Source organism: Cariama cristata, unplaced genomic scaffold, assembly GCF_000690535.1.
Source record: "Cariama cristata isolate BGI_N322 unplaced genomic scaffold, ASM69053v1 scaffold4893, whole genome shotgun sequence".
Lineage (NCBI taxonomy): Eukaryota > Metazoa > Chordata > Aves > Cariamiformes > Cariamidae > Cariama > Cariama cristata.
The window spans coordinates 1,901-27,489 of NW_009607660.1; the positions used below are offsets into that span (position 1 = coordinate 1,901).

A 25,589-nucleotide genomic window follows, 5' to 3' on the forward strand; every position below is an offset into this window, starting at 1 on the left:
TGCTGACAGCTTTTTCTCTTCAGCCAGTACAGAGCATTTGGTCACTGTAATGAAGGAAAAAACCAAGGATTCCATTATTTTCCCCACTGTTCGGGGGCTCCAAGCCATCAACATCATTCTCCTTAGAAAAATGAACACCTTGTATGTCAAAAATGACAAACGGGGGTACTCTAAGTGAATCTGAATTTCTCACTCTTGGTATTAGTCCTGAGATCAGAGGGAGGCCGTAAAACGGCAAAGCTGAAGACTACAAGCCAGCTGGAAAAAGAAACAGGACTTGTTACACAAAAGTCAAGTTATTTTGTAAATTATGTCTTTTTAATGATGGTCCTGATGTCTATGGGAATTCAGGGCATGGGGACTGGCAAATGAAACTCTTCTCAGCATACATCTGTCTGGCTTTGGGCAACAAGTTTCACCACTCTAGCTCCTCTATTAGGAATAAAGTGTTGTATACATAAAAGTAGCATGTTTGTTAACCACTGCCAAATTAAAGTGTGCTGTCACAGCGCATCACACATCATGAAACTGAGACTGAGGAACTCTGTCAAACTGTTGCTAAGGAGCTGTACGTGAAGAATCTAGAAACAGGCAACACCCTGAGACATCGGGCTGCTTCTGGTTGTAGATGAGCCAGTCCATAAATCTACACCCCAAGTGAGAAGCAGACAGACTCACTCAAACTGTAAAGGATGCCATTTCTGTGTTCAGGCCACTTACCAGCTCTTTGTCCTGAAGTTCTGTTTCCAGTTCCTGGAGACGTCTACTCAGTTGTGCATTTCTTTCCTTTTCTTTATTTATTTCATTGCATTGTTCCTCCAGTTCTTCAATCTTTAAGAAATGTCAGACATAAGGTGAAATTTTTCAAATTTCTGAAAATCTGGGGCAGAACACAGCTGATGTAAATGGGCATTGCTCCACTGAACAGAGGGAAGCACAGACAATTTTAATTTGTCATGGATCTGTTTCCTAAATCATAGCACTTGATTCACTGCAATGAAATTATCACTTAAAAAGAGCCAATTCACACATCCACTAGGAAGCCCTGAAACTGTGTTTATTCTCTTTTGTACAGTGTCTCATATAAGTACTCAGGAATGCACAAAACACTGAGCTGCTAAAATAAGTGGAACTGGGGATTAAATCTGCACCTCACTTCTCTGAAACCAACTCCAGACTATAAGGGATGGGTTTTCTTAAAGCAGCAAGGAGAAGAAATCTCTCCAGCAATCCCAGCTTTGCCTCCTCAGGGAGGTTATTATTCTAGCTGGAGTACGAGGGACACAACATCAAAACTTTGGGAGGAGAACCAGTTCAGAGCAACGTATGCCGCTTTGTTCTCTCGCCCAGGGATGTGCTTTGCTCTCTCCATACCTCCTCCTGCCAGCTCTGGACTTAGCTCCCAGGAGAGGCACTTCCCACAGGCTGACGGGCCAGCTCATTAAAGTATGTACTTTAATTCTCAGCTTTATGTTGCTTTGGGATTATAACTTCCCTCATTGGAAGGTAAAGCAATATGCAAAAAATTCTGACCCAATTAACAAAGGAGAAGGAGTTTCCCAGGGCGCTGCAGTGGTGCAGCGTGAGCACCAAGCAAGGAACCTACTTAGGGGAAAAGCTCAGAAAACCTTTCTGTGTAGAAAAAGACAGCACATTATACAGACAGTGCTGCTGCACAGTCTGGCTAGCCACCAATATAATGACTTTGCAGCTGTAGTAAGGCAATGTTTTGATAATCTCTTCATATTTAAGCTACAGCTACTGAGATGTGGCATGTTTCATCAGCTAATGTTAATGAGAACAACTTTTCTCTGCAACAGTATAGAAAAGTAAAAACTACGCTGCAAAGTATGAGATTTTCTTATAACATACTGTTCCAGTCTCTCACTTCTCCCCTATCCAAAAGAGACTGGATATAGGAACCCGAATCATGTAACAACTAGTATTAACTTGTTAATGTAACATCAGTTAATACAACTCTGGTTTGATCTCTGAATTATCACTATGCACACCTAAAATACATGTGAATAGATAGCGAGTATCTGCCTCAGCAAAAGGTTGCTCCACGTGGATTTTCAGTGCCAACAGACAATCCAGGCCATCTCCAACACTGAAATACTATTCGCAGCCTAGTGAAACTCAAAAAAATATGAAATTCCTTCCCTCTCTGAAAACAAACACTAAACCAAAAAAACCCCAACCCCCACCAGACTGATACAATCTGATCTCTACTCCAAACATCCCAGTGATCCATCTAAGTCAGCAGCAAAAGGATCCAGCTTTTACAAAGATATTCAAGGTGAACAGAGCGAAATTATCCCTGCAAGCAGTGCTGATGGAAAACAGGCTCCCTGGTGCCCAGGTTGGTGCCAGCCGTGTGTGGGGCTGTCACAGATAGCACAGTATTATTTGAGGGACAGTACCAACGACTACTCTAAGAGGAGACCTTAAAAATTTAAACTTCCGAATTAGGCTTTTGACGATGCCTCTCGGCAGGTTTCTGGATGAGATGTACCTGGCATCAGCGCTGGAGGACCCAGCTCACAGCCCGCAGTGCTGAGGACGTAACTCACGTCCTCATTCCCCTGCCCACCACCTGGATTTGCTTCTAATACTGAGTGGTTCTCAGCTTGGGTTTCCTGTGGGTAACCAGGCCATAACCATGCCTTCTGCTCATTCAGCATCTGGTAGTACTTCAGTGAGCTTTGAAAGGGGTATTGCAATAGTAATCCCACTTATAAAACCTTTCTGGTTTATCACTCCGGCCAGCAGCCCTTGCTGACACCAAGTCTCCCAAGTCAAGAGGCAGGGAGCTTCACTTGATGCGGCAGCACCAGTCCTCCCGCTGATCCCCAGCCCTTTGAACTTCCCTGCCTGCTGTGTGCAGGCAGCAGCAGCTCCCGTACCCCACCCCGTCCACCTCCCTTTCAAAGACAAAATCCTTCTCCTAACACACACAGAGATAAAGCAGCAGAAATCCAAGAGAAAGAGCAATGGCAGGAGCAGCTAACTGGAAGAGATGGCTCTCCTGTGGGTATGCTCTACTACCTTGCTCCTGAGCTGGTCGTTTTCCTCCTTGCAGGCTGAGAACTGCTTCTTCCAGTGCTCGATGCTGGCGGCGGACTCCTGCAGCGCCGTGCTCAGCCGGGCGTTGCTCTCCCGCAGCGTCTGCAGCTCCGTCTCCCACTTCTTCACATTGGATGAACTGAGAAGAACAGGACGCCATTAGGTGGCTTCACCTTATAATCCTGCGTATCATTATTCTTTACCTGACTGCAAACTCATCCACCCCTGGTGTGTGTTTACCAATAACTCGTTACAAGATCAAGAATACTCAGGTGTAGGTCTTTAGCCACTGCCTGCCTAAGGAGAACATAAGCCTCAATTTGCCTGTCTCTGCCAAAACGAAGGGATCTTTCAACTCCAGCGACAGTGACCTGTGTGTCTGGAACAAAAGTCCTGCTGTCAAAGCAGGCTGTAGGGTTAAGCTGACAGCTGGGATCTCCACTATTTGCAAACAGGGGCTTTACTCTGGCGCCCTGTGCCCACCTCCAGAGCTGCGCACCCGCTGCAGGGCAGGCCTGGGGACGTGGTACCCGTGCAACAAAGCGACTCCACAACATTTGCAGATGGTACAATAATTAAGAACAGAAGATGTCAGGGGGTTGACACTACCTATATTTGATTTTTTTTTAATGCTCAGTCTTAAATATAAAAGTGTTGCATAATGCTGAAGAATTAAACTACTCATTCCCCAAAGCTTCAAGCTGCAGCGTAGAGCACAAGATTAGAGAGTGAATGGAAGGAAGGGTTTGAAAAAAAACACGCTAGCAGCTACTTGCCTGTGGAGGTGTCTTCAGCGGGAGGAACGAGCAAACGTTATGGTTTGAAATAGGTTATGCTATTGAAATGTCAATAAAGAGAGACGACGTACTTCAAATACAATATATGCAACCTTAAAATTGCTCACTGGGTAACGCTGCTTATGGTGCTGCTGCCTTATTTTTTAAACAGCTTTTTAAGAGTAGCTTGATCCTGTTAGATTTTCTTTCCACTCACAGATATATTCACATGCAAGAGGCAGACAAAGAAAGATCCCAGTAGGAAACTATTCTATTTTAATGTCGTAACTTTGCATATTCCAAAGCCTGTATTTTCACTATGGCTGCAAATTACTCTTCTCAGCATTTTCAAATAATTTATCCAAGCAAATAGCAAAAAATGTGACTTCAAGGGGCATTGTCCACAGCTTTAGAAATGTCCCCCTAAGACTTCTAAGCAGCCCGGTGAAAATATATTTCTCACTTCAACTTTTTACGGTTGAGTTAATTCCCTTTTATAATTTTAAATATCCATATCTATTTTCATCAAAGTAAATGTAGCAAACTCAAAGAGGAAGAGAGATTGGCTTCACACGTTATCAGTAGCAATCGCTCCCCCATGGCTTTAATGTTAATTCTGTAGCTCTAAAACTTCCCAAACAAAGGTGGTGATAAGAGTTGGCATCAGCAAAATAAAAGAGATCTTATTTCATCATGAACTAGATCAGGAAAAAAACTAAATGGTAAATATCTCACAGCTGGATACCAGGCAGTACTTGTTAAACTCTGCTCATTCGTCCATTCTGCTGCATCATTTTAAATGAATGCAATTACATTTGTATAATTTCTGTTAATATCATTAGTCATCAGATAATTACAGCACACTATTCCAATGCAATTTAGGTATTAAAGGAACTTCACCTTTGGGCTAGAGCAATTTTTAATTTATCATTCTCAGACTTGAGATGTGCCTCAGCAGGACCACCATGTGATGCCTTCTCATCATCTGTCCCATTCACACTAGATGCTCGAGTGGAAGATGGTGTTTCACGTCCAGATTCCTGCAGCACAACACACAAAGGAACACTGCATGTGTCCTGCATCTCCTGCAACACCACAACACCATTTCTTTGTAATCTTGATCCCACACCACCCGGCTGAGACCCAGGCTGTGTATGCTCTCCTGGCAGAACAGCAGTAACAAACACATACCCTTTACATCTTGGCTGCAAAGCTGATCAGTTTAAAAAGGATGAAAAAATGATAATGATACACAAAATGGAAGTTTAAAGCGTTCAAATAATTTTTTTAAATGCAAGGCTTGTGTTTTCTAAAGGTTTAGTTTTTTTAAGATAATGAAACAACACAGTGCACCTGGAAACACATAAAATCCAAACCAAAAAAAAAAAAGGAGATACTGCTCCTCCAAAGAGATACCTTTCATAGACTGCTTGGTGCTGATCACCAACAGAGAGCAAAGTGAACCATAAAGGCCATGACCAAAGTCTTTAAAAAAGGAGTATCCAAAGTCAGCCTCTCAGATGACCCCACACAGGGTGTCAGTTGCAAGACTAAGAGTGTTCAGCAGCTTTCTTCTGATCATGCATCTGAATTCCTCTCTGATCAAAATCCGTCGAACTTTCCTCCGAACATTAGCCCAAGAACACCCGCTGAACAGGGTTCATTCTTACCTAATGCAATGCATATGAAATTACAGTCAAACATAGAGAGAGACTGGGACAACGCTCAACTTCTTCAATTTCTAAGAAACCCAGATCTCCCTGGACACAGAGGCACTTGCCTATATCAAGGTGTGCCACCCAGAAAAGTGTATTGTACACATACGCAACACCGACTTCTTCCAGCCACTCAGTGAAGCACTGCCTCTGCTCCCACACCCCGGCTGCCCATTCGTCACACCTAGGCAATGACACACAACGGCCACAAAGTCAGCCTCTCCACTGGCAAACCGAACTCCAACAAAAGTAGATTAGACAGGTGACAAAAAGAAGTATCTCGATGAATCTCATTTACTGTCTGCCGAAGCACTACGCTGACTTACCTTCCAGTGACCCAAACTATGTGTAACAGTACAAACGAAAGGATGTATAGCTTTCCCTGTTACTAGAATGTTACAACAGCTCAAAAACTGCTGAAAAAAATTAGATTTAAATGAAGGCAAAAAGCATGGATGGATGAAAAATATTCCTCTGACAATGTTAATGTGCAGCAGCTGACAATTACCTTTGGCAATCTTCATTTTATATACTTTAAGCTTGCTGCCAGAAGCTGGTACAGTCCATTAGAAAATTTAACTTTAAATTATTTATCCTATATGCATACAGGTATTAAAGCTAAATTACAAACCTGGGAATGATTGCTTGAGGTCTCAATTTTCTCTTGAGATCTGTCTCTCGCTAGTTTGGCAGCTTCTTTTACTTCTTGGAATTTATCTGCAAACTGGAAAAAGCATGAAAGATACTTACTAAAATGATTTGTCATCTATTAAACCATTCAGATTACTGTCTTTATATGGTTCATAATCTCCAAAAGTGAACAACTAATTTTGATAATTTAAAATTTTTGGCAAGAAAAAACATTTAAATTCTTTGGCAGGGAGGTTCTTTCAAAAGGAATGGGGGTGTTTCAAAAAAAGGGACATCTCTGTAGCTCTGGCTGATCACTGTAAAAACCCACGGAGAAAAAGGAGCTATTAGTGTCTCCTGGTTTGATTTGGTTTTATTTCCTCCCCCTCCTGTGTTTCACTTGGTGTTGAGAGTGTATTAAAATTGAAAGTATAAAAGACATATGTTTGGATAAAAAAAATTACCAATGTCTTCTATTCGTAAGAGCAAGTTAATTAAATTAAAGAATGCAAATGAGTGCATCTGCAGGATGCAAGCAAGGGATTATCAAGACAGAAAAAATGAGAAGAAGGTAGATCTGAATGTACGATGGGGCCATATGAAAACACAGCTTTTCTGGTCTGATTTTCTTATTACTGGCAAAAACAAAGGCAGAAGACTTCAGGGGAAGGCTTAAATGCTTCCTGTAAGAGGGTTATATCAAACTGGGAGAGGCAGGGGAAAGGAAAGATAAAGATGAAAAGTAACGATCCCAATCTCTACAAGTTGCTGTAGGACATCTGCTCCAAAGCCAGTCTGGCACTTTTGAAATACAAGTATTATCACAGCCAGTCAGGGTTGAGGGTTAAGCAGTGTCTGAATTTCTAAAGTTTTAAAAGGAGGATTGCAAAGATGGAAGAAAAGGCATAATACTTCTTTTTTTTTTTTAATAAGATGTATCCAGTATAAGAATGAGTAACTTTGTCTTTCTGCTAAAGCAGCTTGGTCTGCTGGAGAAACTTGAAATGCTAGAAAGGAAAGACATATTAGAAGTAAAAATATAAATAGATGTATTTTACTGCACAGTTTGTGAATGAAAGGATTGCCATGATAATTCAGAACACTTATGACAAAATTGTAAATAAAAGCACAAAAAACCCACCACATTTTATAGTCAAGGAATGGGAAGAATCATTATCCACTTACTAATCTTACTTTCTAACTTTTAGATTTACAGCAGGTATTTACCATGCTCGCTCTCAGTAAATACTGGGACTATAAAGACTGGTAAAACAAATCTTCTCCAACTGGTCTAAGAGAAAGCTGGATTTACATGTGGAGGCACCTGTGGTTTGTATAACACACAAATGGAAATTTCCAACAAACACACATACATCATTCTTAAATCCCATCACATTCTCAAAGTTGAGTGAAATTTTGGGTGTAGACTACAATCTGTGACAACGTTTATGAATGAAGATCAAGCTCTTGAATCCAGCTGTTTTCTATACAACAGCTGAAATTGCATATGCAAAGTCTGTGCTCTCGGATGGCAGCAGTTGCTATCTGATGGCATGTGCAGTCACTACACACACAAATGACTTGATTACCTTTGTAGCACTATAAAGATCCTTAGGAACAACTACATTACATTTTTGCCTCAAGTGATTTAACTCCCAACTTTACACAAAATGTGTCTCCTGCTGTGAAAAAACAGCTATAACAAACTGATTATTTCTAAAATACCGTATCAACAGTAAGTTCTACACTTGAGTTTCTTGCAAATAGTAAAGGGCTGGTTTGAGTCTCTCTTTTACAATAAATCTTTATGGGCAAGTATGAAAAATTTATGAGGGTTCTTCATGGACTGTATGAAATATGAAAAGACAAAAAGAATTGGAAGTGATCCATCAAATTTTATTTTTGCAGCTATCTTCATAAAACACACAGGAGACTGCTGTGAAAAATTATGAGAGCTGAGAAGAAAAGGACATTTTTCCACATTTCCATAATAAAAAAATTGTATATGGCTGAGCAAAGCTAATCTTCAATATAAAACCAATAATGATCTCATTGCACAATAGATTTCGGTCATGTCTCTGGTTTACCAACACATGTATTTAACAAATTTGCTTTTAGAAACAAGTACAAATAACTGAATTTTTCACCATTTTAGTGACAGCTCTTCGGCTTTAAGAGTCAAAGTATTACCCTTCATTCTTATCATTGTTACAAATGTAAAGATGGCTGTAACAGACACAGTGGTGAAAGACTGTCTCTGGGTTTTGTTTATCCCATAAACTTGGAAACAGTCAGCCCATAAAGAGTTCTGCCGCCGCTTCTTTTTCATCCTTAGCTAATTAATACCTGCTAGATTTTACTAACGGTCTATTTTTGAAAGCTACACAGGATCACTTGGCTTGTTATGAAATTAAAGCCTTTCACTTGATTACTCTTCTGAGTGCAGCAGCGTGGTGGTGACAGCCCAACCTTGTGGAGCATTACCAACGCTAATTGCTACAGGAGCAGACCAGGCGTTTCTGAAGCTATCCAGATCCCGAGGCCATCTCTGAGAGTGACGGCACGGCCACACGGTCTAATCACTGGCCAAAATGAGAGAGATGTTTTCTCTCCAGTAACAGATATCTTCTGTCTCGAACATAAATAATTGACAAATAATTGATGCTACAAAATTGTGCGACACCTCCAAGATCTACGTTGATACTTTGATGTATCAAAGCATTGCAACAATAGGGAATGCTTTTTAAATGTGAAATTCCTCATTAAAAAGTGAAATAATCTTCTGTTTAGTAAATGAAAACTTGGTAAATGTGGTCCCGAGGGGCAACATACGTATAAACACCCAAAACCAGCTAAAAAATCTTCATGCTCCTTCTTCCATCTTTACTCCTTTCATCTTCCCATCCCTCCACCCTTGTCCTTGAGTAGAGTTCCCCAAAATTACCAAAAAAAGACTGGAGTAGGAGAAACACCAACTAAACACCACTCCAATAGTCCATCGTGGATTATATGACGTGTCTTCCCATGCCCCAGGAAGCTGTGAGACTAAGCTGCAACATGGAGAAGATTTGCTGCTACCAACACTTGTGAAGCCTTTTAGTCTGAGGCTGCTGCAACCCATGAGCACTGTTTGATTATGAGTCTTCGCCAGTGAAATTTAATGGGGACTCAAGGATGCTACTGTCATTGCACAAATTATTTAAAGGCTGTTCAAATCTGCAGCCAGCTTGTCACCTGGAGAAATATATATATATTTTTAAATAGACCTTCTTAACATTTTATACATTAAAAAGCATTATTTTGTATGCATAAATTTTAAGCTCCTGATCTGGCATTGTATTTTATGTCTCCTACTGACAAATTGTGCCGGTGTCAGATGAAACAGCTGCTCTCACCCAAAGCAGTCTCATAAATATTTCATTGCCCTCTCGGTTTGCAGAAGGCTGGGTGATGTGACATTCCCACTGGGGAGCACCGCCGTGCCATGACCCACAATGCACGCATTGCTTTGCCCGCAGTTTTCTCTGGATGAGCCCTCAGTACTGGGTAGATCTGCAGCAAACAAGACAATTTACTCCAGAAAGTGGCCGGTAATTTGCTCCAGCACAGCCAGTGCACTGCTAGCACCGATGCCAGTTGAACTGGGGGGGCTGAGCTGCATGCTGGGGGCAGGGGTAGGCTCTGCCTCCAGCTTTCTCCCTGCAACACAGTGCCTGGCAAATACCACACACGCAATGCGCACGCTTGCACAGAAATAAAGTCCAGTGCTTCCCAGACGCTGGATGCAGTTACTTTATGATGTGCAAAGTCTGGTTTTACTGGGTTTCTTACCTGTATAAATCTTTGTCCCTATGTCCTTGACTACCTACAGCTCCTCAGATAGCATGTCTGCATCGAAGCATCCTGAATGATAGAAATTTTACTTAACTGCTCCATGTACAAAATACATCACTACCTTTACAGCATGAGCCCTGCCTCTTCATCACATCCAGGCACACCATTAATTTTCTTTTGATTCCTGTTTCGATTTGGCTGCAGCAATGTTTGAATAATGTCTTGAGACCTTTCTGAGGCACAGGGTGGGATGAGGGGAAAGGAGGGTCACGCGTCCTGCAAGAGGGGAAAAGGACCCCGAGTAGGACATTAGCTTTAAGCCCTGGGATTCTCCCAATCAATGTGAATGGTAATTAGGTTACTAGGTCACTGAATGCCGTTTTCATTAATGACTCATGTTTAATTTGAACTGCTTTTCCCTATAGGTATGGATTAATGCTTAAGTATCTCAAGAGAAGCAAGGCAATAGAAAGAGGCAATATCTTTTATTAGGCCAACAAATATACTTAAAAATGCAGATAGTTTTAGGTGTGCCAACCTCTTCTCTTGCATTATTATTCATTGTTTTCAGCAGACATTTTTCAGCTTTATTTATTTATTTATTCATTTTAAGCCAGGGCTATTGAACCCTGGTTTAGCGGAGTTTTAGTGTGTCCTTCCAATTCCTGACTAAAAGCTTCAATTATTTCCAGTAAAACTGGCAAGCTTTAATTTATATCTTTTATAAGTGTATAATGATATCAACATAAAATGAAACTTGATTTTACTATTCCCAATACACTTATACATCTGTAATCTCTCCACCATTTCTGATCTTTCTTACTAATGGTTCACTAATGAAACTGAGGAGCATGGATGATAAGGGATATCTTGCTTTGCATGGTGGTAATAAACCAGGTTTTCTTACATTTTCCCAGCTAGATAGCTGTCAGGTTTTTTTTTTTTTAAAATAGATCGTCTCAAGCCACTTTCAGAAGTGCTCCCCTTAAGCTCCCTTTCAATATTCTGACCAGAAAAAGTCTTTCTGCTGATTTGGAAATCTTACCCCTCAAGTAGAAGGCTGTAATATTGGCAGTGGGCTCTTCAGCAGATCTTGCAGTGCAAACAGATGTGCAAACCGATCTGGAAAGAAACACAGCTGGTGCTGAGGTCCCTGTGCCCACACGACACATTTTCCAGATTGGCTCCAGTCTGGCCACATGAACATTAAAGAGCTGCTTTCTGATACCAGCATCAGATTTATTCCAAGTATGTGTTTGGACTGTTTTGGAGAATATGGTAAAATCTCTCCGGTCAGGGTGCAAGGACCTGCGAATGTACCTTGTGCTGTGTCACACCTCTCACCTCCTGAGCCAGCCTCAGCACCACCTGCCCCACGCGGTGCATGGTGCATGTTTCACCCCAGCCACCACCCAGGTACCATGTGGTCACCTGTCATGTTGCAGAGGTGTGACTTCAGTCATCCAGGATTAACAATTACTACCCAATGGTGCTAATTCTTTCATTTGGCGTCCAAAGGTTGCATTGCATCATGCTTATTTGTTACCCAAAACAAACTATTCCCCTAGGTCCAACTTAATCCTTCCATATTCCCATCTACTAATTAGCTACTATGAACACCTCTTTGCCACAGGAGTGGAGAGTATGCATAGGTGAAATGAGCAGTCCTCTACACTTGAGTAGCATCATAAAACATAACCAGCACCAGCACCTCATTTTTAAAAAATAGTTTTGCATGTGATTGATTGGGTGGCCTTAGCACCCCAAGAAGACCAGATTATTGCTATGGCACCTTTATGGACACCCCAAGTCCAAAATTAATTTAATGTGAAAAGTAAAATATGCTTCACTTTTAAGAAATACTTGCAAAAAATACAATTCTCTGGAAACTGCAAAAACTTATTAAGACAGACTTAGTAAAATAAACTCCTGTAACAATTCAGTTGACAGAAAAGTCCTCCTTCTATTGCAATGGTCTGCCTTTGCTATTTTAGACACTACAAGAATCATCCTGTTCTCCTGATTCTTTTCTTATCAAAGCACACAAGAGGACAGCAACAGGAGAGACTGCGTGCCATACCCAAGGACACAATGTTAACTGACAAAACCCAGTGCCAAGTAGCCATGCTTCAGGTGTCAACTATGTGTTAGATAAGTAGGTTTTTTTCACTTGGCAAGACCACTAATGTAACGACAGAGGATGTATTTTAAATTGCTGGTTATTCATGACAAGAGGCAGCTCTAGACTTTATAAGCCTGCTGTTGTAGCCAGTCCCTGGTCCAGGGCAGTGTTGCATTAATACCAAAGCCATGGCCAGGTTTGCCCTCTGAGTGATGCAGCTCTGCCAGTAAACCTGGGGTCAGACCCCCCCCGGCTACTCATCCCCCGTCACTGCCACCTCCTCAGGTCTGTGATAAAGCAGCTTTGGGTCAGGGCTGCAAATCACACCACTGAGCTGAAATGCCAAAAATGCAGTATTATTTCAACCCAGATGAGTTTACCGAGCCTCCTGAGAGGACGGCCTCCTCAACGGCGGTATGTGCAAAACGAGGGCATCAACAAGCCCTAGGGGCTGGCAACTCCTTTACCTCGGTTAGTTACCAACAGCAGCAAGTCATCAAAATGCACGTTTCTGAGGCTGGGACAGCAACTCTCTTCCTTCAGACACATTAGGCAGCCCTAATGCCAACAGTCCTGGCATATCAGTGGTTCCCTTTCCTTTTGGTGCCACTTTCAGCTGAAATAAGCACACAGGCCAGGGAGATGCCAAAAAATACTGTGGAGTTCAGGTTGTTTCTGTAAACATCTGAACACACAAATGCTTTCAGCCATGCTGGGCAAGACACTGTTGAGATCACCTCACTAGTACCATCGTCAGCGGTCAGACTTAATTTATAGTGTTCACTACAAAGTTCGCAATATTGCCTGCTTCTGTATATACAGACACTGGGTAATTATAGGAGATGGGCAACTTGCACGGATGAAGAGGACTCATGGAAGCTTGCAGCTCAGAAGAGGTTGGGTGGGTATATGCAATTCTTTATTAGTAAGAAACAAGACGGCCTTTGCAGAAATTGAGTGAGCCCCGTTACCTTCGTCAGCTGCTGCTCGGAGGGAAAGCCCAAACCAAACACAGTATTTGCTCTGCTGTCTGCCCACTGGCCGAACTTCTGCGATGTTTTAGTGAAGGTCATGTTAGGGGTGATGGTGCTGTTTATGATCACCTGTTTAAAAACAGATCAAAAAAGAATTAAAAAATAGAAGCCACATCAGAAATGCATATCCTAGCAATGATATCATCCAAAGCAATTAGCAGTCTAAATCGGGAAATTGCTGTATTCAAAAGATTTTTTCCCAAAACAAAACAGTTTCTATCTTGTCTCACTTCATGCAGAAATTTTGATGTTTCATCTTCTTTTTCCAAACCACTACCATGGTCCTGCAGTTAAACATGGCTGCAGGAAGGTCATCGAACTCAAAGCAATAGCAGGGATACGAGCTATAAAATTACCCTGGCAGAAATGCACATGCAAAATCCTCTTTTTTCAGTGTTACAAAGGCACATGGCTACTCCCACCTCCCCGCCAGGCACCTGGGATGGCCCGAGGGCTCCAAGCAGGGTGTCCATCAGCAACACCTGCCCTCAGACTGGAAGAGCAAAGAGATATTTCTGCGTTTCTCCATTTGGCCTCAGGCCTCCACAAGCAGGATGCCACAGACATGTCAGAAATTAAAAAAAAAAAACAAACAAAAACAAAACCCAAAAAACAAGACAAGGAGAAAAACTGATAGCTTAATAGTGAGTTTAACTTGGGAGGGTGGTGAAGTGCATCACCAACAACACAGATGCAGTATCAAATGTGGGCCTCAAGACAAATATTCTGCTACTTCACACAAGTTAACTAACATCTGCTTCACCATCAGTAACCTTGAAACCAACAGTGGTTCTTGTAATTTAAGAAATAGCCAACAAGAGGAAGGCTCTTGGGATGAGATCTCTAAGGAACTTAGTGGAACAAGCATAAAATGTAATCTTGCAAAGAGGAATGAGATATATGCCAGTTTATTACAAAAAATCTTAACTTGATTTTCAAGATACATCATTATATGAGTCTAGAGACTCCTTCCCCTGGAAATTAATTCATGTACAATGTTCTTTCTGCTAACAGAATAGGAGCTTTCTTTAGTAATGTGTACCATCACTTCCAAATGTAAATTACGCAGTAATTAAGCCAAATCTGTGGGACAGTTTAATTAACATGATCAGGAAGTATCCTGGCAACATCATACACTATGTATTCCAAGCAGTTTTTTTCCAAAGTTATCATTTACATTTAGCAAAAAGTGTGAATTAAATTTACCAGACAAAGATCTTGCCTCTGTCCCTTCCCTAACTTCTGACCTCTTTGCTGATGCTTTTATTTGCTTTCTTAGAAATTGTTCAACTTCAGTGGTTCCCTCTTTTTGCACCATCACTTTCAAATAAACATACCACCTTCTGCTATTTCCCACTATTTGCTCCCATTTCCTACCACTGAAAGTTCCACTGAAAGCATCAAACCAGAGGAGGGCCAGGTGGCTGGTACCTCTGAAACTGTTTTTTACATGGGAATAAACAGGGCAAGAAAGGAGGAGAGGTGACTCTGTAACCAGTGCTGGCCAACACACACCATACAGACATCAGCTTTCAGAGCCAAAACATCTTTTTGAATGACCGGCTGACAGGCAGAGGTATAAGCAAAGCTGCCCAGACGTGCTCTCCTCCAGCTAAATTACACAACAGAAATGCAGCCAATATAAAATCTAAGTGTGATTTCAGAGATTTAAATTAAAAGAAAATCAGATTTTTTTTTTTAGGGTTTGACAATGCAAAGGGAGTATGATGATACGTGGATTGCATGATACAGAGAGTCACAAGAACAGGAGGAAAAGCTGCCACCAACCCAGAAAAATCAGGATGCTTTCCAAAAACTTTAAGGAAAGTGCTGTATGTATATTTCTTCTTTAAAAATCTTACATCAGACAGATGAACTACTTACAAATGTTTAGCTTCTCAAGTTACAGAATTTATTTTAGAAGCTATGAAATACCCAGAAATTTCAAGTGATAAAAAGCATTATTTCAGTCCTACTGTGCCTATCAAATTAGACCTCTGTGGGGAAAAAACTAATAAAATGACCTGTTTCATTGAAAGGCAAAAGCTTCACTCACTGGAAGCAGACTCAGGGAAGAACAAAATTCTTCCATATCTCTTACAATAATCATTGAGTAAATACAAATATATAAAAAAAACGAGGCCAAATGTCTCTTTTAGACCACAGTCCAATATTACCAAAGACGTGATAAAAGGAATAATGAAGCCTGAAAACTGTAAACCAAGGAACACTTTACTGTATGCGATGAAATGCACTACATTAGCTTAGCACCTTAGAGGTTAATTTTTTCTATAGCCAGCGCATAATCCAAGAAAAGGTTGTGGTGATCACACACCTTTAAAAAACTGACGGTTCATTTGTTAAATTTATAATAAGCTGCAATTAGTGAAACTGCCTGGAAGCTGCCTCTACCTTTCTTTTTTTTTTTTTTCCTTAAATCCTCCTCTGTCAGTCAGGCACTTCAGAAACGATGAGTTCTTACAGAGAAGTGAAAATCTAAGTAGAAGCTTAGGAGATTAAATCAGAGCTCATGGAAACAGCTCAGAGGAGCTGGATGCTGCGAGTACATCATACTTACCCACCCGGTCTTCCTCTCCATCCTCACCCCACCATCCCATCACGCTCTCAGGAAGACACCTCAACACGAAACTTTGGGAGCGTCAGCCTGTACATGCACCTCCCATGTAAACCTGGTCATCGTTTCAGAGCGGAGACACTACGTTGGCGAGGGAACAATCACGTTGGTTGTGTTTAGGAGAAAGAAAGGGTTTTATGATTTCAAAGAACAACGAAAAGCGAGGCTTGCAAGCGCTCCTGCCAGGTTATCCAGCCTATCCCCCCTCCCAAAGCTGGCGCACCCTCGGTTACAGGAGACCAGAAGGAAAGTACTCCCCACCGTTCCCCCATCTCCCAGGCAGAAGGTCTCCAGCCGGGGCAGAAGGCAGGGGAAGCATTTATGGTCACCACAACAGGAAAGTTCAACCACACTGGGAAAATTTTCTTTTTTCATTAAGGGACGAGCCAGAATTTTCAAGTTGCAAAGGACAAAGGAGCTGAAAGGAAGGGCGCAGAAGGGAAAGGGCACTATTTGAAAGCTGCTGCCGGCAGGATGAGCCTGCAGGCTCTTTTCCACCCCTACCTGCAATCCAGTATTATAATTCTGTAAGAAAAGGCCACTCATCAATTCAAATGGGCTCTTACGAAATAACTTTGCATTTGGTCCTCACTCATAATAATACACACACGGTGCAATCCTGGCTGCATCAGAAAATGGAATAAACTTGCAGACTTTCATCCAGGATAATGGATTCAAAAGACAAACTACTCTCTAATCAAATGCAATCGATCCCTGAAGTGGTTAAAGAGTTCCCCCTAAAGACAAAGGCAAAGAGGAGCATAATATAATAAGCACCTTACAGAATAATAAACTCATTCATCATACTGACTGAGTTGTCTACATGCAGTTAAAAAAAGAAAACATATCTGGCTTTGCTCTCATTTACATGCAAGCATATCAGATGGCAAACATTGCTAATACATTCACATAAGCCAAACAAAATCTCACACTAATTTCACTTCCTTTGGGAGAAAAACAACCCTGACAGATCTAAATTTTTATTTGAAGATGACACACAAGAATGTTCACAGTGCAAGGTAGTACCACATCAAGCAGAAATTACTCCAGACATTTAAAAACACACCAGGTATATTCATCAGATAAAAGTGAATGCAAATAAGCTGGCATAGAGCAGAACATTCATAGGCTGTAACACACCCATCCTGCTGCCTTCCCACGGAGAGAAACTGCCAAATAAATCAAGCAGGGAGAGGTCACAAGACAACCCGAGCACACGGAAGATAAAAAAATGTATTGGCAGCTCATGCTGCTTGTAATATATGAGCAGTGCCCATATATATACAGCTGCCGCTTCTTTTAGGGGATGCTTTGAGTATTTAAAGGGTTCCCCTCCCACACTTCTCATATCACAACAGTACACTAAAGGGGAAAAGCCATGGCTCCTGAAAATACACCTTCCCAAGTCGCTGTTTCGTTAACGTAAGGTGAAGGTGTGTGCCGGCTGGCAGGAACACAGAGGGAGCGGAGCTGGAGCAGCAGACAGGGGCTGCCGGCTTGGCTCACAGCGTACCCTTGGTGGCATCGGCCCCAGCTTGCCAGATTCGCAAGAGGGAAAAGCAGAGATGAGAGCAGGCTGAGCTCCAAGGGGAGGAGAGCAGCGATCACGGTGGGCATTTGGCAGAGCCACTGGCACAGCCCCGAGAAGGAGGGCCAACACGCCGCAGGAATCGGCCAGGACACTTCCTCTGATGAGACACCCACCAAAGGCGACAATGAGCCAATTCAGCCAGCCCTGTCACAAGCTTTTCTACCTGGGAAAAGACCAAAATAACAGCTATGAAATAGCTAAGGAATATATTAGTCAGTATATTTTGGAACTGTGCTAAATTAAATCAGAAAAGGGCCTCTTATTATGGGACAAGAGTGCCAGATTAGGGATTATTCTGGAATTTCCCCTTTAAATCCACATCACTTCTTACTCTGAAGTAACCTCACCTCCAGAAAAGTCCCAAGGCTTGAGGCCATAGGTTCTACTCATTAAGAAATCACTACATTAAAACCGCCCCATTTCATTTTCACAGTTCTGAATATGTGCTTTCCAGTTTGCAGCCCTTGTGAAATTTAATTTCCCCAACCCACCAGGCTGCTAATCTTCAGTAAAGATGTATCCCAGTCTAAAGGCAGAATTGAAGAGGGAAAGAAACTGCTAATCCTCCAGCCACAGCTATCACAGGCTCAGCAGGTTCTTCCAGTTTATCAAGTTGACATGAATCAGAAGGGCTTGTGACACTGGATGTGAAGATGAGGACACAGGGATAGATTTGCAAAGAAATTCTCCCTCTATCCCAAATGTTCAGCAACTCCCCTGTAGAATTAACCCACTGTTTCGATGATTTGCACTATCCTTTGCTACCTACCATCCTTCCTACCTCTGCTGAGCGCTTCTAGACTTAGATGTAACATCTTTTGCCTGATACATCATTGTGTTCAACTGATCATCTCATTCCTAGTCCTACAAAGACACACACACACATTGTTAATCAAGATGGTGCTATTAAAGTGAAAAAAGAGAGTTCCCTGCTGAGGCCACCTCACAGAGTAAAGCAGGAGCAGCACAAAGACATGCTCACAGCAGCGTGAGAACTTGAGGATGAAAGAATGAACGGCCTTTGGCCAAAACAGTGAACCTGTATTGCAGGAGGATTAATTATAGTTGTTTTACAAATCAGGGCCCACAGATGTGATCAAATCTTTCTCCCCACCCTTCCTGCTAAGTCTTTGAGAAGGTCCCTAGGAAAAAAAAAAAAAAAAGCCTGGGAAAACTGAGAGTAGCAATGGCACTTGTTCTACCTTTGCTGTGCCTGCTGCACCTGTACACGGAGCTTTACCTGGGACAGGCTGACGGTATGGATTAACTAGATTGGGAGCATTGTAAACATATCTTAAGAGCAGCATTTCTCCATTTTGCTGTTCCTCCTGCTCCACTCCATCATTTGTGCATGATGGAGGGCACAGCACAGAGTAGGTAACACCTGGCAGGACATCTACTACCACACTCTTGCTTTGGTTACCCATCATTTTATCCCTACAGCGCTCATAAGCCTGGCCAGCCACTGCTTTTGAAGAGTTTCTGTTCTACACAGTTGATCAAGACAGTAGCTATTTCACCCATCAATGGGCTCCAAAAGCTCCCATAGCTACATCATGTATTTCTGCGGGAGGCAGGAGCAGAAGGGGAATGGCAGCGATTCATCGGCGCTCTGCAAAGAGGGAGATGCCAGGATGCCTTGCAAGCTGCAGAAGACTTGCTGCAGTCCGAAGCATTTACTTCCCAACCTGAGCTCCCTCGGCAGACAGAAGACTCACCTTTTATGGATAAAGTATCTCACACGCTGCTGCTGCTGCTTGCTTTATGGGGAAAAGGGCCATTTCTACAGTTGCACATAGCTTTTATTTTATCTTGCACCACCTTGCATCCCCAGGATAATTCAGTGAACGATGAGGTTCATTTTTAACCCCAAAAGCCAACAAAGCAAACAAAACCCATACAGTTCTTGTCCTCTTTCATGAAAAGAGATGTAAAAATAGTCCCCTCTCTCCAATAAAAAGACTAATAACTGTTTTTCCTCTGGTAAAATATTTCTGTTGTAAAGCCCTCACTGAGAACCTGTCTAAATGCAACAAAAGTGGGTTCATCATTATGTGAATTCTATTAAGTAAATCTCCTGCTACACCTACTCCATTGCGCTCTTTTTCTTCCCAAGGTAATTAACATCTCTGCAGAGTTGGCTTCCCACCTCCTCCACCCAGTCTAAATCTCTAAAATCTCCTATTTTTGCTTTGACATCTGACTAGAATTTTTTTCCTTTTAGGCACAGCACACACATCCACCCACCCACACGATTCAACGCACCAGCAGCTGTTTCATGAAGAAAATCTACAGTAAGGGTTTTCAAACCCTCTACGCTGGAACAAATTGTTACCCAGGAATTCCATGCAACATTTTCCAAAATATATAAACGAAGATGCTTGCGTGTTATTTTGACATGAGAAATTAGTTTTCTAGCTTATCAGAGATAGGGAAAACAATACAGTGGAGACTCACTATTTTTTCCTAGTGACTAAAACTGGGGTGAGGGAGAAGGTTGCGTTATCTACAATTAGATACAACTAAAAAACCCTCCACAGTTATATCACATTCATGCTTTGGAGGATTTAACAAAAGCATATAGCCTTTGTGTAGAGTATAACGACATCCCCATATAAATCATTTAAACACTGATCATTTTCTGCATCCTTCAAGCTGTATGGCAGAAATGGCATGGCCACACAGCATCGTTAAAGGCTCCTCTACTCTTTAACAATTTATACACCCCAGGGAGTGGTCAGCAATAGGATAGCTTACCATTTCCTCTCTAAAATCTGGGGAAATTGTCCCTTGGCATGGGGAATGGCCAAGAAGGGCAGGTACATTATTTTCTGGAGATGACAGGATCTACTTGCCATCTGCTAAAGCACCTTGAAGTGGTCACTGTTAGATGACAATCAAGGGCAACCAGGTCTAGTAACACTTAGGAGCAATACACCAACATAACTGAAGATACAAGGTATCTATGAGATAATATAAAATACCAATCCTTCTGCATCTTCAGAAATGCCTCATCCCTTATTTTGCTGTTAGAAAATAAAGCTAGGTGGAGGTTAGCTGGGGCTCCTGAGATCATCTTGCTCACTCCTCGGGGAGAATTGGTTTTGGACTTCAGCTAGTATTTAATGGTTGACAGTCACTTATATTATTCCCCATTTTCCATCTAACAACCACTGTGCCATTGAATGCGACTTCACAATCCAGAATCAAGAAAGAAGGAATGTCTGGGGTTTTTTTCAGAACTAGGAAAATATTGCCTTGAATTATGTTTGATGCTCAAATTTTAAGAATACACAATGCAGTGTAGTTTATTTATAAACTCCATCTGGCATGACTTGATTAGCATGTCTGATACATTAACTCTCTGAATAGGGATTTCCAAGTATTAGATACCTCCGGCAGTACAGCAGTGGGGGAGAAGGGAACAAATAATTTATATAGCTGTTTCAGCGGACAAGCAATCCTTAGCGTTTCATAAAGCACAGCTTATAGGAATTCTTCTTTATTACTTTTAGTAGCTGAACTTAAAAAAAGAGGGAGTAAAAATCCCAATTAGGAAACCAACAGCTAACAAGTTCTGCATTTATTGCAATTCTTGACAGAAGTCCCTAACACCCTGGGAGGAGGCTGTGGAGAGCTTGACCGGATGGAGCATGTGCTCAGTTCACCTTTGGGCACAAGATTCCTCAGCCCCCTTTTAATTTCTTTTGGAAGAAAAAGGCAGCACAACGCAAAACCCACAAGCAAGCTGAGCACCACTGCACTCCCTGGAGTCTGGTGAGCAGAAGGAAGATTCTCTGGTGAGAGAGGAAGATTATCATCTATAAATTTGCCTATTTCAGTCTCACCCCACAGGTTTTGCTCCGATCAGCTAATGATACCAAAAAGATGAGTGAAAACATCTGTAAACTCTACCATGTTGTGCCTGTGTTGATGTCTCTAAAAACTTTGACTTTTTTCTCAATTTTCATCTAGCTACAGGCATGGATTATTTTCATCAAAAATTTGTTCAAGATTCTTCAAAAGCTTTGCTAAGTTCAAGGATCACGACCGAAATGAGGCATCCTTTGCTTGATTCCAGGTTTCTTTACAATAACATCACACGGTTTAATTAACCTCTCTGGCACATGCAGATGCCACATTCATGCTTGAGTCTGGTAAAGAAACAACTCTGTGTGAGGCAGTTACATGCTGAAACACTTCCTTTTATAGAGCTTTTCTGAGAAATTTTATGGAGAGGCTTTAAAAAGGAAAAATCTACCCAGACCAAAGTCTCCCTACTTGCTGGCAAGTGGTGCAGTAAGAAATCCTCTAGCATGGATTTTTTTTTTCTTCTCTTTAAAAAAGAGTAACAAATTGCATTGCTGAAAAGGTTTCTGCAATCTCCTGGATTCAGTTGTGTGTGGTCTTTCCAGAGCCAGTGACACACACATGCACTGTACATATCAGCCGAAAAATGAGCCAGATAGGATCAAACAGTGGCAGATGTGCTTCTGTTGTTCTGTCAAGGATACAGCTGTTGCCAGCACTTTGTTATCTTTCCTCCTAAGCTTACTAACCGGCTTCTGAAGGATTTACTTCCAGAAATAATCCAGACAATGAACAGGGGATTTTTTACATTTCAAAGTTAATAACTTGGAAAGAGATTAATATAGAAACATTTAAGTGATATGAGTTCTACAGCTCTAGACTTTTATTTTTTTTTTAAACCAAAACACATCCTCAGCAGATGATCATGATTTCTGGTCGATGCAGTCTCAAGGGACCCACCAAATTTCCTGGCATTTACTTTGCTCCATTTCTCAGCTTTTGACAAGCTCTATTTCACTTGAAGCCCCAGGTCTTGTTCGTGCAAACATTTTTAATTTTTCCTTCCATTCCCAGCTCATCTCCACCAGTATTAGCAATTCTAAAATTACCATTGCAGTTAAGCCCTAATAGCATTTTTTTTTTTATCATCTGAACACCCAACGATCTGTCCACACAAGCGCACCCGATGTTACTAGCTCTACCTATCTAATCCAGTCTCGGCAACTGTTGAAAATTCTCCTGCAGACACAAGGCCAGGCAATGTACTGTCCTCCCAATTATTAAATCCTGCACCTCCCCTCAGGCTGAATTTCTGAATACTTGGTATCACCTTAAGCAAACAAACGATGATGCAAGTGGGTAGTCTCATCCTTGGCTGACAGCTCTGCTTCTCCTTTATGCTGTATTTCTTCATCATCAAATTCCAAAGAAAATGTTCTCAAGTTATTTTAATGTCTAGAGAGAAACAAAAACTCAAGTAACTTTAGTCAAGCCAAGTACACCATATAGACAACACAAACATTTTAAGATCATTGGGGGCTGTTATTTTCCTTAATTTCATTCACTCTGATTTGAAAGATGTCTTTGAGAAGAATGTGAAGTCCTGGTCTACATACCAGAAGGATCCACTGCACACGCCAGTATGCTCACTCCACATAGATACTGACCCTCATTTTAAAACATGCATTTCATTTTCTATTTGCATCCATCCTGCTTCAACTTCCATTAACCCCAACATTCACATTTCTCTTTGATACTGCACACAACCCCTTTGGAGCGTAACCCTTGGGGCCCACCCCGCACCTCCGCGGTGCCCGAGCCATCACCCCAGGCAGACACCCTCCTGCTGCTACCCCCACACCCCGGCTGCAGGGATGCTGCTGACCCGGCGCCCGCACCCCAGCCTTCACCGGGGCAGCAACCTCTGCCTGGGAGGCACCAGCACTACCCACCGATGGCAGGTTTTCCTTAAACTGAGAGTCCCCCTTGAGTCATTCAAAGTGATGTTAAAATACCTGGAAGTTGTATCACCACAACTCTAACATCTTTAAATGAAATCAGGAAAGAGCTAACAAAAACGTTAATTATTTATTGCAAGTTGTTTCACTGTTTGAGTGAGAGACTGCTTCCAGCTTAGGTTAGGCTGGTGCGCTATGACTCAGGGCAGGACAGATGTTCTCCTGCTCTTAACCTGTTCATCATACAAAACGAAGGAGAACTTCTTTATGAAAGGAGCAGTTGCCTCTCAGAGAGCAGCCTGATCCAGCTTCATTATTTACAGCAACTAGCCCAAAAGGGCCTGCAAAAAGCAACTAGAGACTCCTCAGGCATCTTTTACAAAGTACTTTGTTCAGCACAATTGGTACTAGAACATGTCTCCAGCAGATGAGCGTTGCTCTCCAACACTGGCTGGGAAATCTGAACTGGGAAAAGTCCACACTGCAGCTGCCTTACGAAGCAAATTCATCTGATGAGAGTTATTAAATGGCATCAAATTATTTTAAAAGCTCTAGTATGGATTCACAGTATATACACACTGATATTATTATAGTTGCTCTGTCTCAACAGTACAGTACTTATCCATTATATGATTTATATATAAAGATCACAAAACCACAACCAACGTTTTTACTTAATAGTCATCTCGCTAGCATAAAAGCAATGAGATGTTTACTATAACAAAGACACAAACCATGCACACTGGAAGACAGGATTATGCATTAAAATTATATTTTATACCATGTTTTTGTATTTCAAAAGATGTTATTTCTTTTATGTGGGTGGCTAATTAGTTCCATTTGTTGGAGTTACTCTTTTATGGCTCCAGTATCATTTCCAGTGCTAATAATCATTTTGAAATTAGCTCCAAGAGTTCATGAAATACTTAACATGCTATGACAAAGAGAAGATCAAGGTCATCAAATACGATCAAATTTCTGAATTCCAGTAATCAGCCAGACCAGTACTGGAAATCTTTTCTTACGGCTTATGAAGGTTTCTTTTGTGGACAGGTACGGACCAGAATGCAGGAATACTGGATCAGTCAAGTCAGAACTCCAGAGGTCAAAACCTGGTCACCTTTCTACCAGCTTACCCTAATGCGGCATCACCCTTAAGCTGGGATATGTCTTTTGGGCTCTTCAAACAGTAACAAGTGTCACACACTGCCTTTTTGATGAAAGGTCCTTTCTGTGTTGGCTCTCAGTGTCAGAAGTGTAAGTAATATCAAGTTCATGCTCCCACCACACCCCTGTTTTATGGTTGGCACTCTCTGGGATGACCAGAAAAGATGAGATTTCCCACCCAGTCTGGAAGAAAGAGCGTGAAGGGCAAAAAAAGAGTACAGCAGAAAAAGTTTTGGGAAAAAAAAAAATAAAAATCCACCTCAGTTACCCAGCGCTGAAAAAAGCTTTGAGAAGTTGGTATAAAAAGATATTTTCTGCTAATTTAATCAGATTTTACCAGCAGAGGCTCTCTGGAAATCATAGTCCTGTCAGTGCTGCAGTCAGCAAAATAATCTTCAGGGCAAGGAGCGGGGCTCTCAGCATTTCAGCAGGCACAGGGCAGGCGGCTCGGACCCCAGCCGCACCGTGCTCCTCCGAGATGCACAAGCACACAGCACTCCTGACAAGCGATGGCCAGAAATAAAACTAGGGCAGGCATAACTGGAAATAAAAGAATCTCCATCCCTTTGACAAAACACACATATATGCTCACCCACACCTTTCAAAATCATAGCATTTAATTCAGGATTTCTCTATACACATTAAAAGAAAGGCAATACACCACTTTGTAAGGTCACTTTTTATGTACTTTTATATCCCTTTACCTTTGGCTACCCAAAGCTGTAAAACATCTTCTGATCATTTCACCAGAAAATTATTAAACCTGAATATTTAGGTAGTTAAAAAACGTAGGTATTTAAAAAAAAGCGTAGGTATTTAAAAAAATATAAAACACAGTACATCACTCCACCCAATTCATTGAGAACGGGGTCAGGCGAACACACACTGATACTCTGAAAGCCAAGAGGGAAGGCGATGTTGTCATTGTTCCTGCTACACGTTATCACAAATCAGATCCACGAGGTCTTAGAGGCACAGTCAAATGCCACCACACCAATGCAGACCCCTGGTGAGGTACGCATTGCCAGAAGCCTTTTTTAATTCAGTACCAAAAATTCTGTAATATCTAAACTACTTGGTAGGTTTTTCCTAAGAAAGAGTTGCTATTGGTTTAATGGCTGAATTTACGTCAATGAAAGAAAAAAAACCAAAAACATAAAGAACTAGCCAGATGAAGGAATTTCATCTATGCTACCATACCCTGCAATTTTTTTCTTGTGAAAGAAAAGCTTCTTAAATCTTAGAGTCACC

General features: G+C 41.6%; 1 protein-coding gene across 1 annotated transcript in view; it reads right to left on the bottom strand.

Annotated features, from left to right (window-relative positions):
• Positions 1–678: 678 nt before the first annotated feature.
• The window catches only part of LOC104156056 (homer protein homolog 2-like), a 33,102-nt gene continuing 8,191 nt past the window's right edge, over positions 679–25,589 (bottom strand). Inside the window, exons 3-7 of the mRNA XM_009696801.1 lie at positions 13,115–13,246; positions 6,189–6,281; positions 4,743–4,882; positions 3,049–3,205; positions 679–831 (exon numbers count right to left, since the gene is read on the bottom strand). Coding sequence (XP_009695103.1) covers positions 679–831; positions 3,049–3,205; positions 4,743–4,882; positions 6,189–6,281; positions 13,115–13,246 — 675 coding nt within the window. The remainder of the gene's footprint in view (positions 832–3,048; positions 3,206–4,742; positions 4,883–6,188; positions 6,282–13,114; positions 13,247–25,589) is intronic.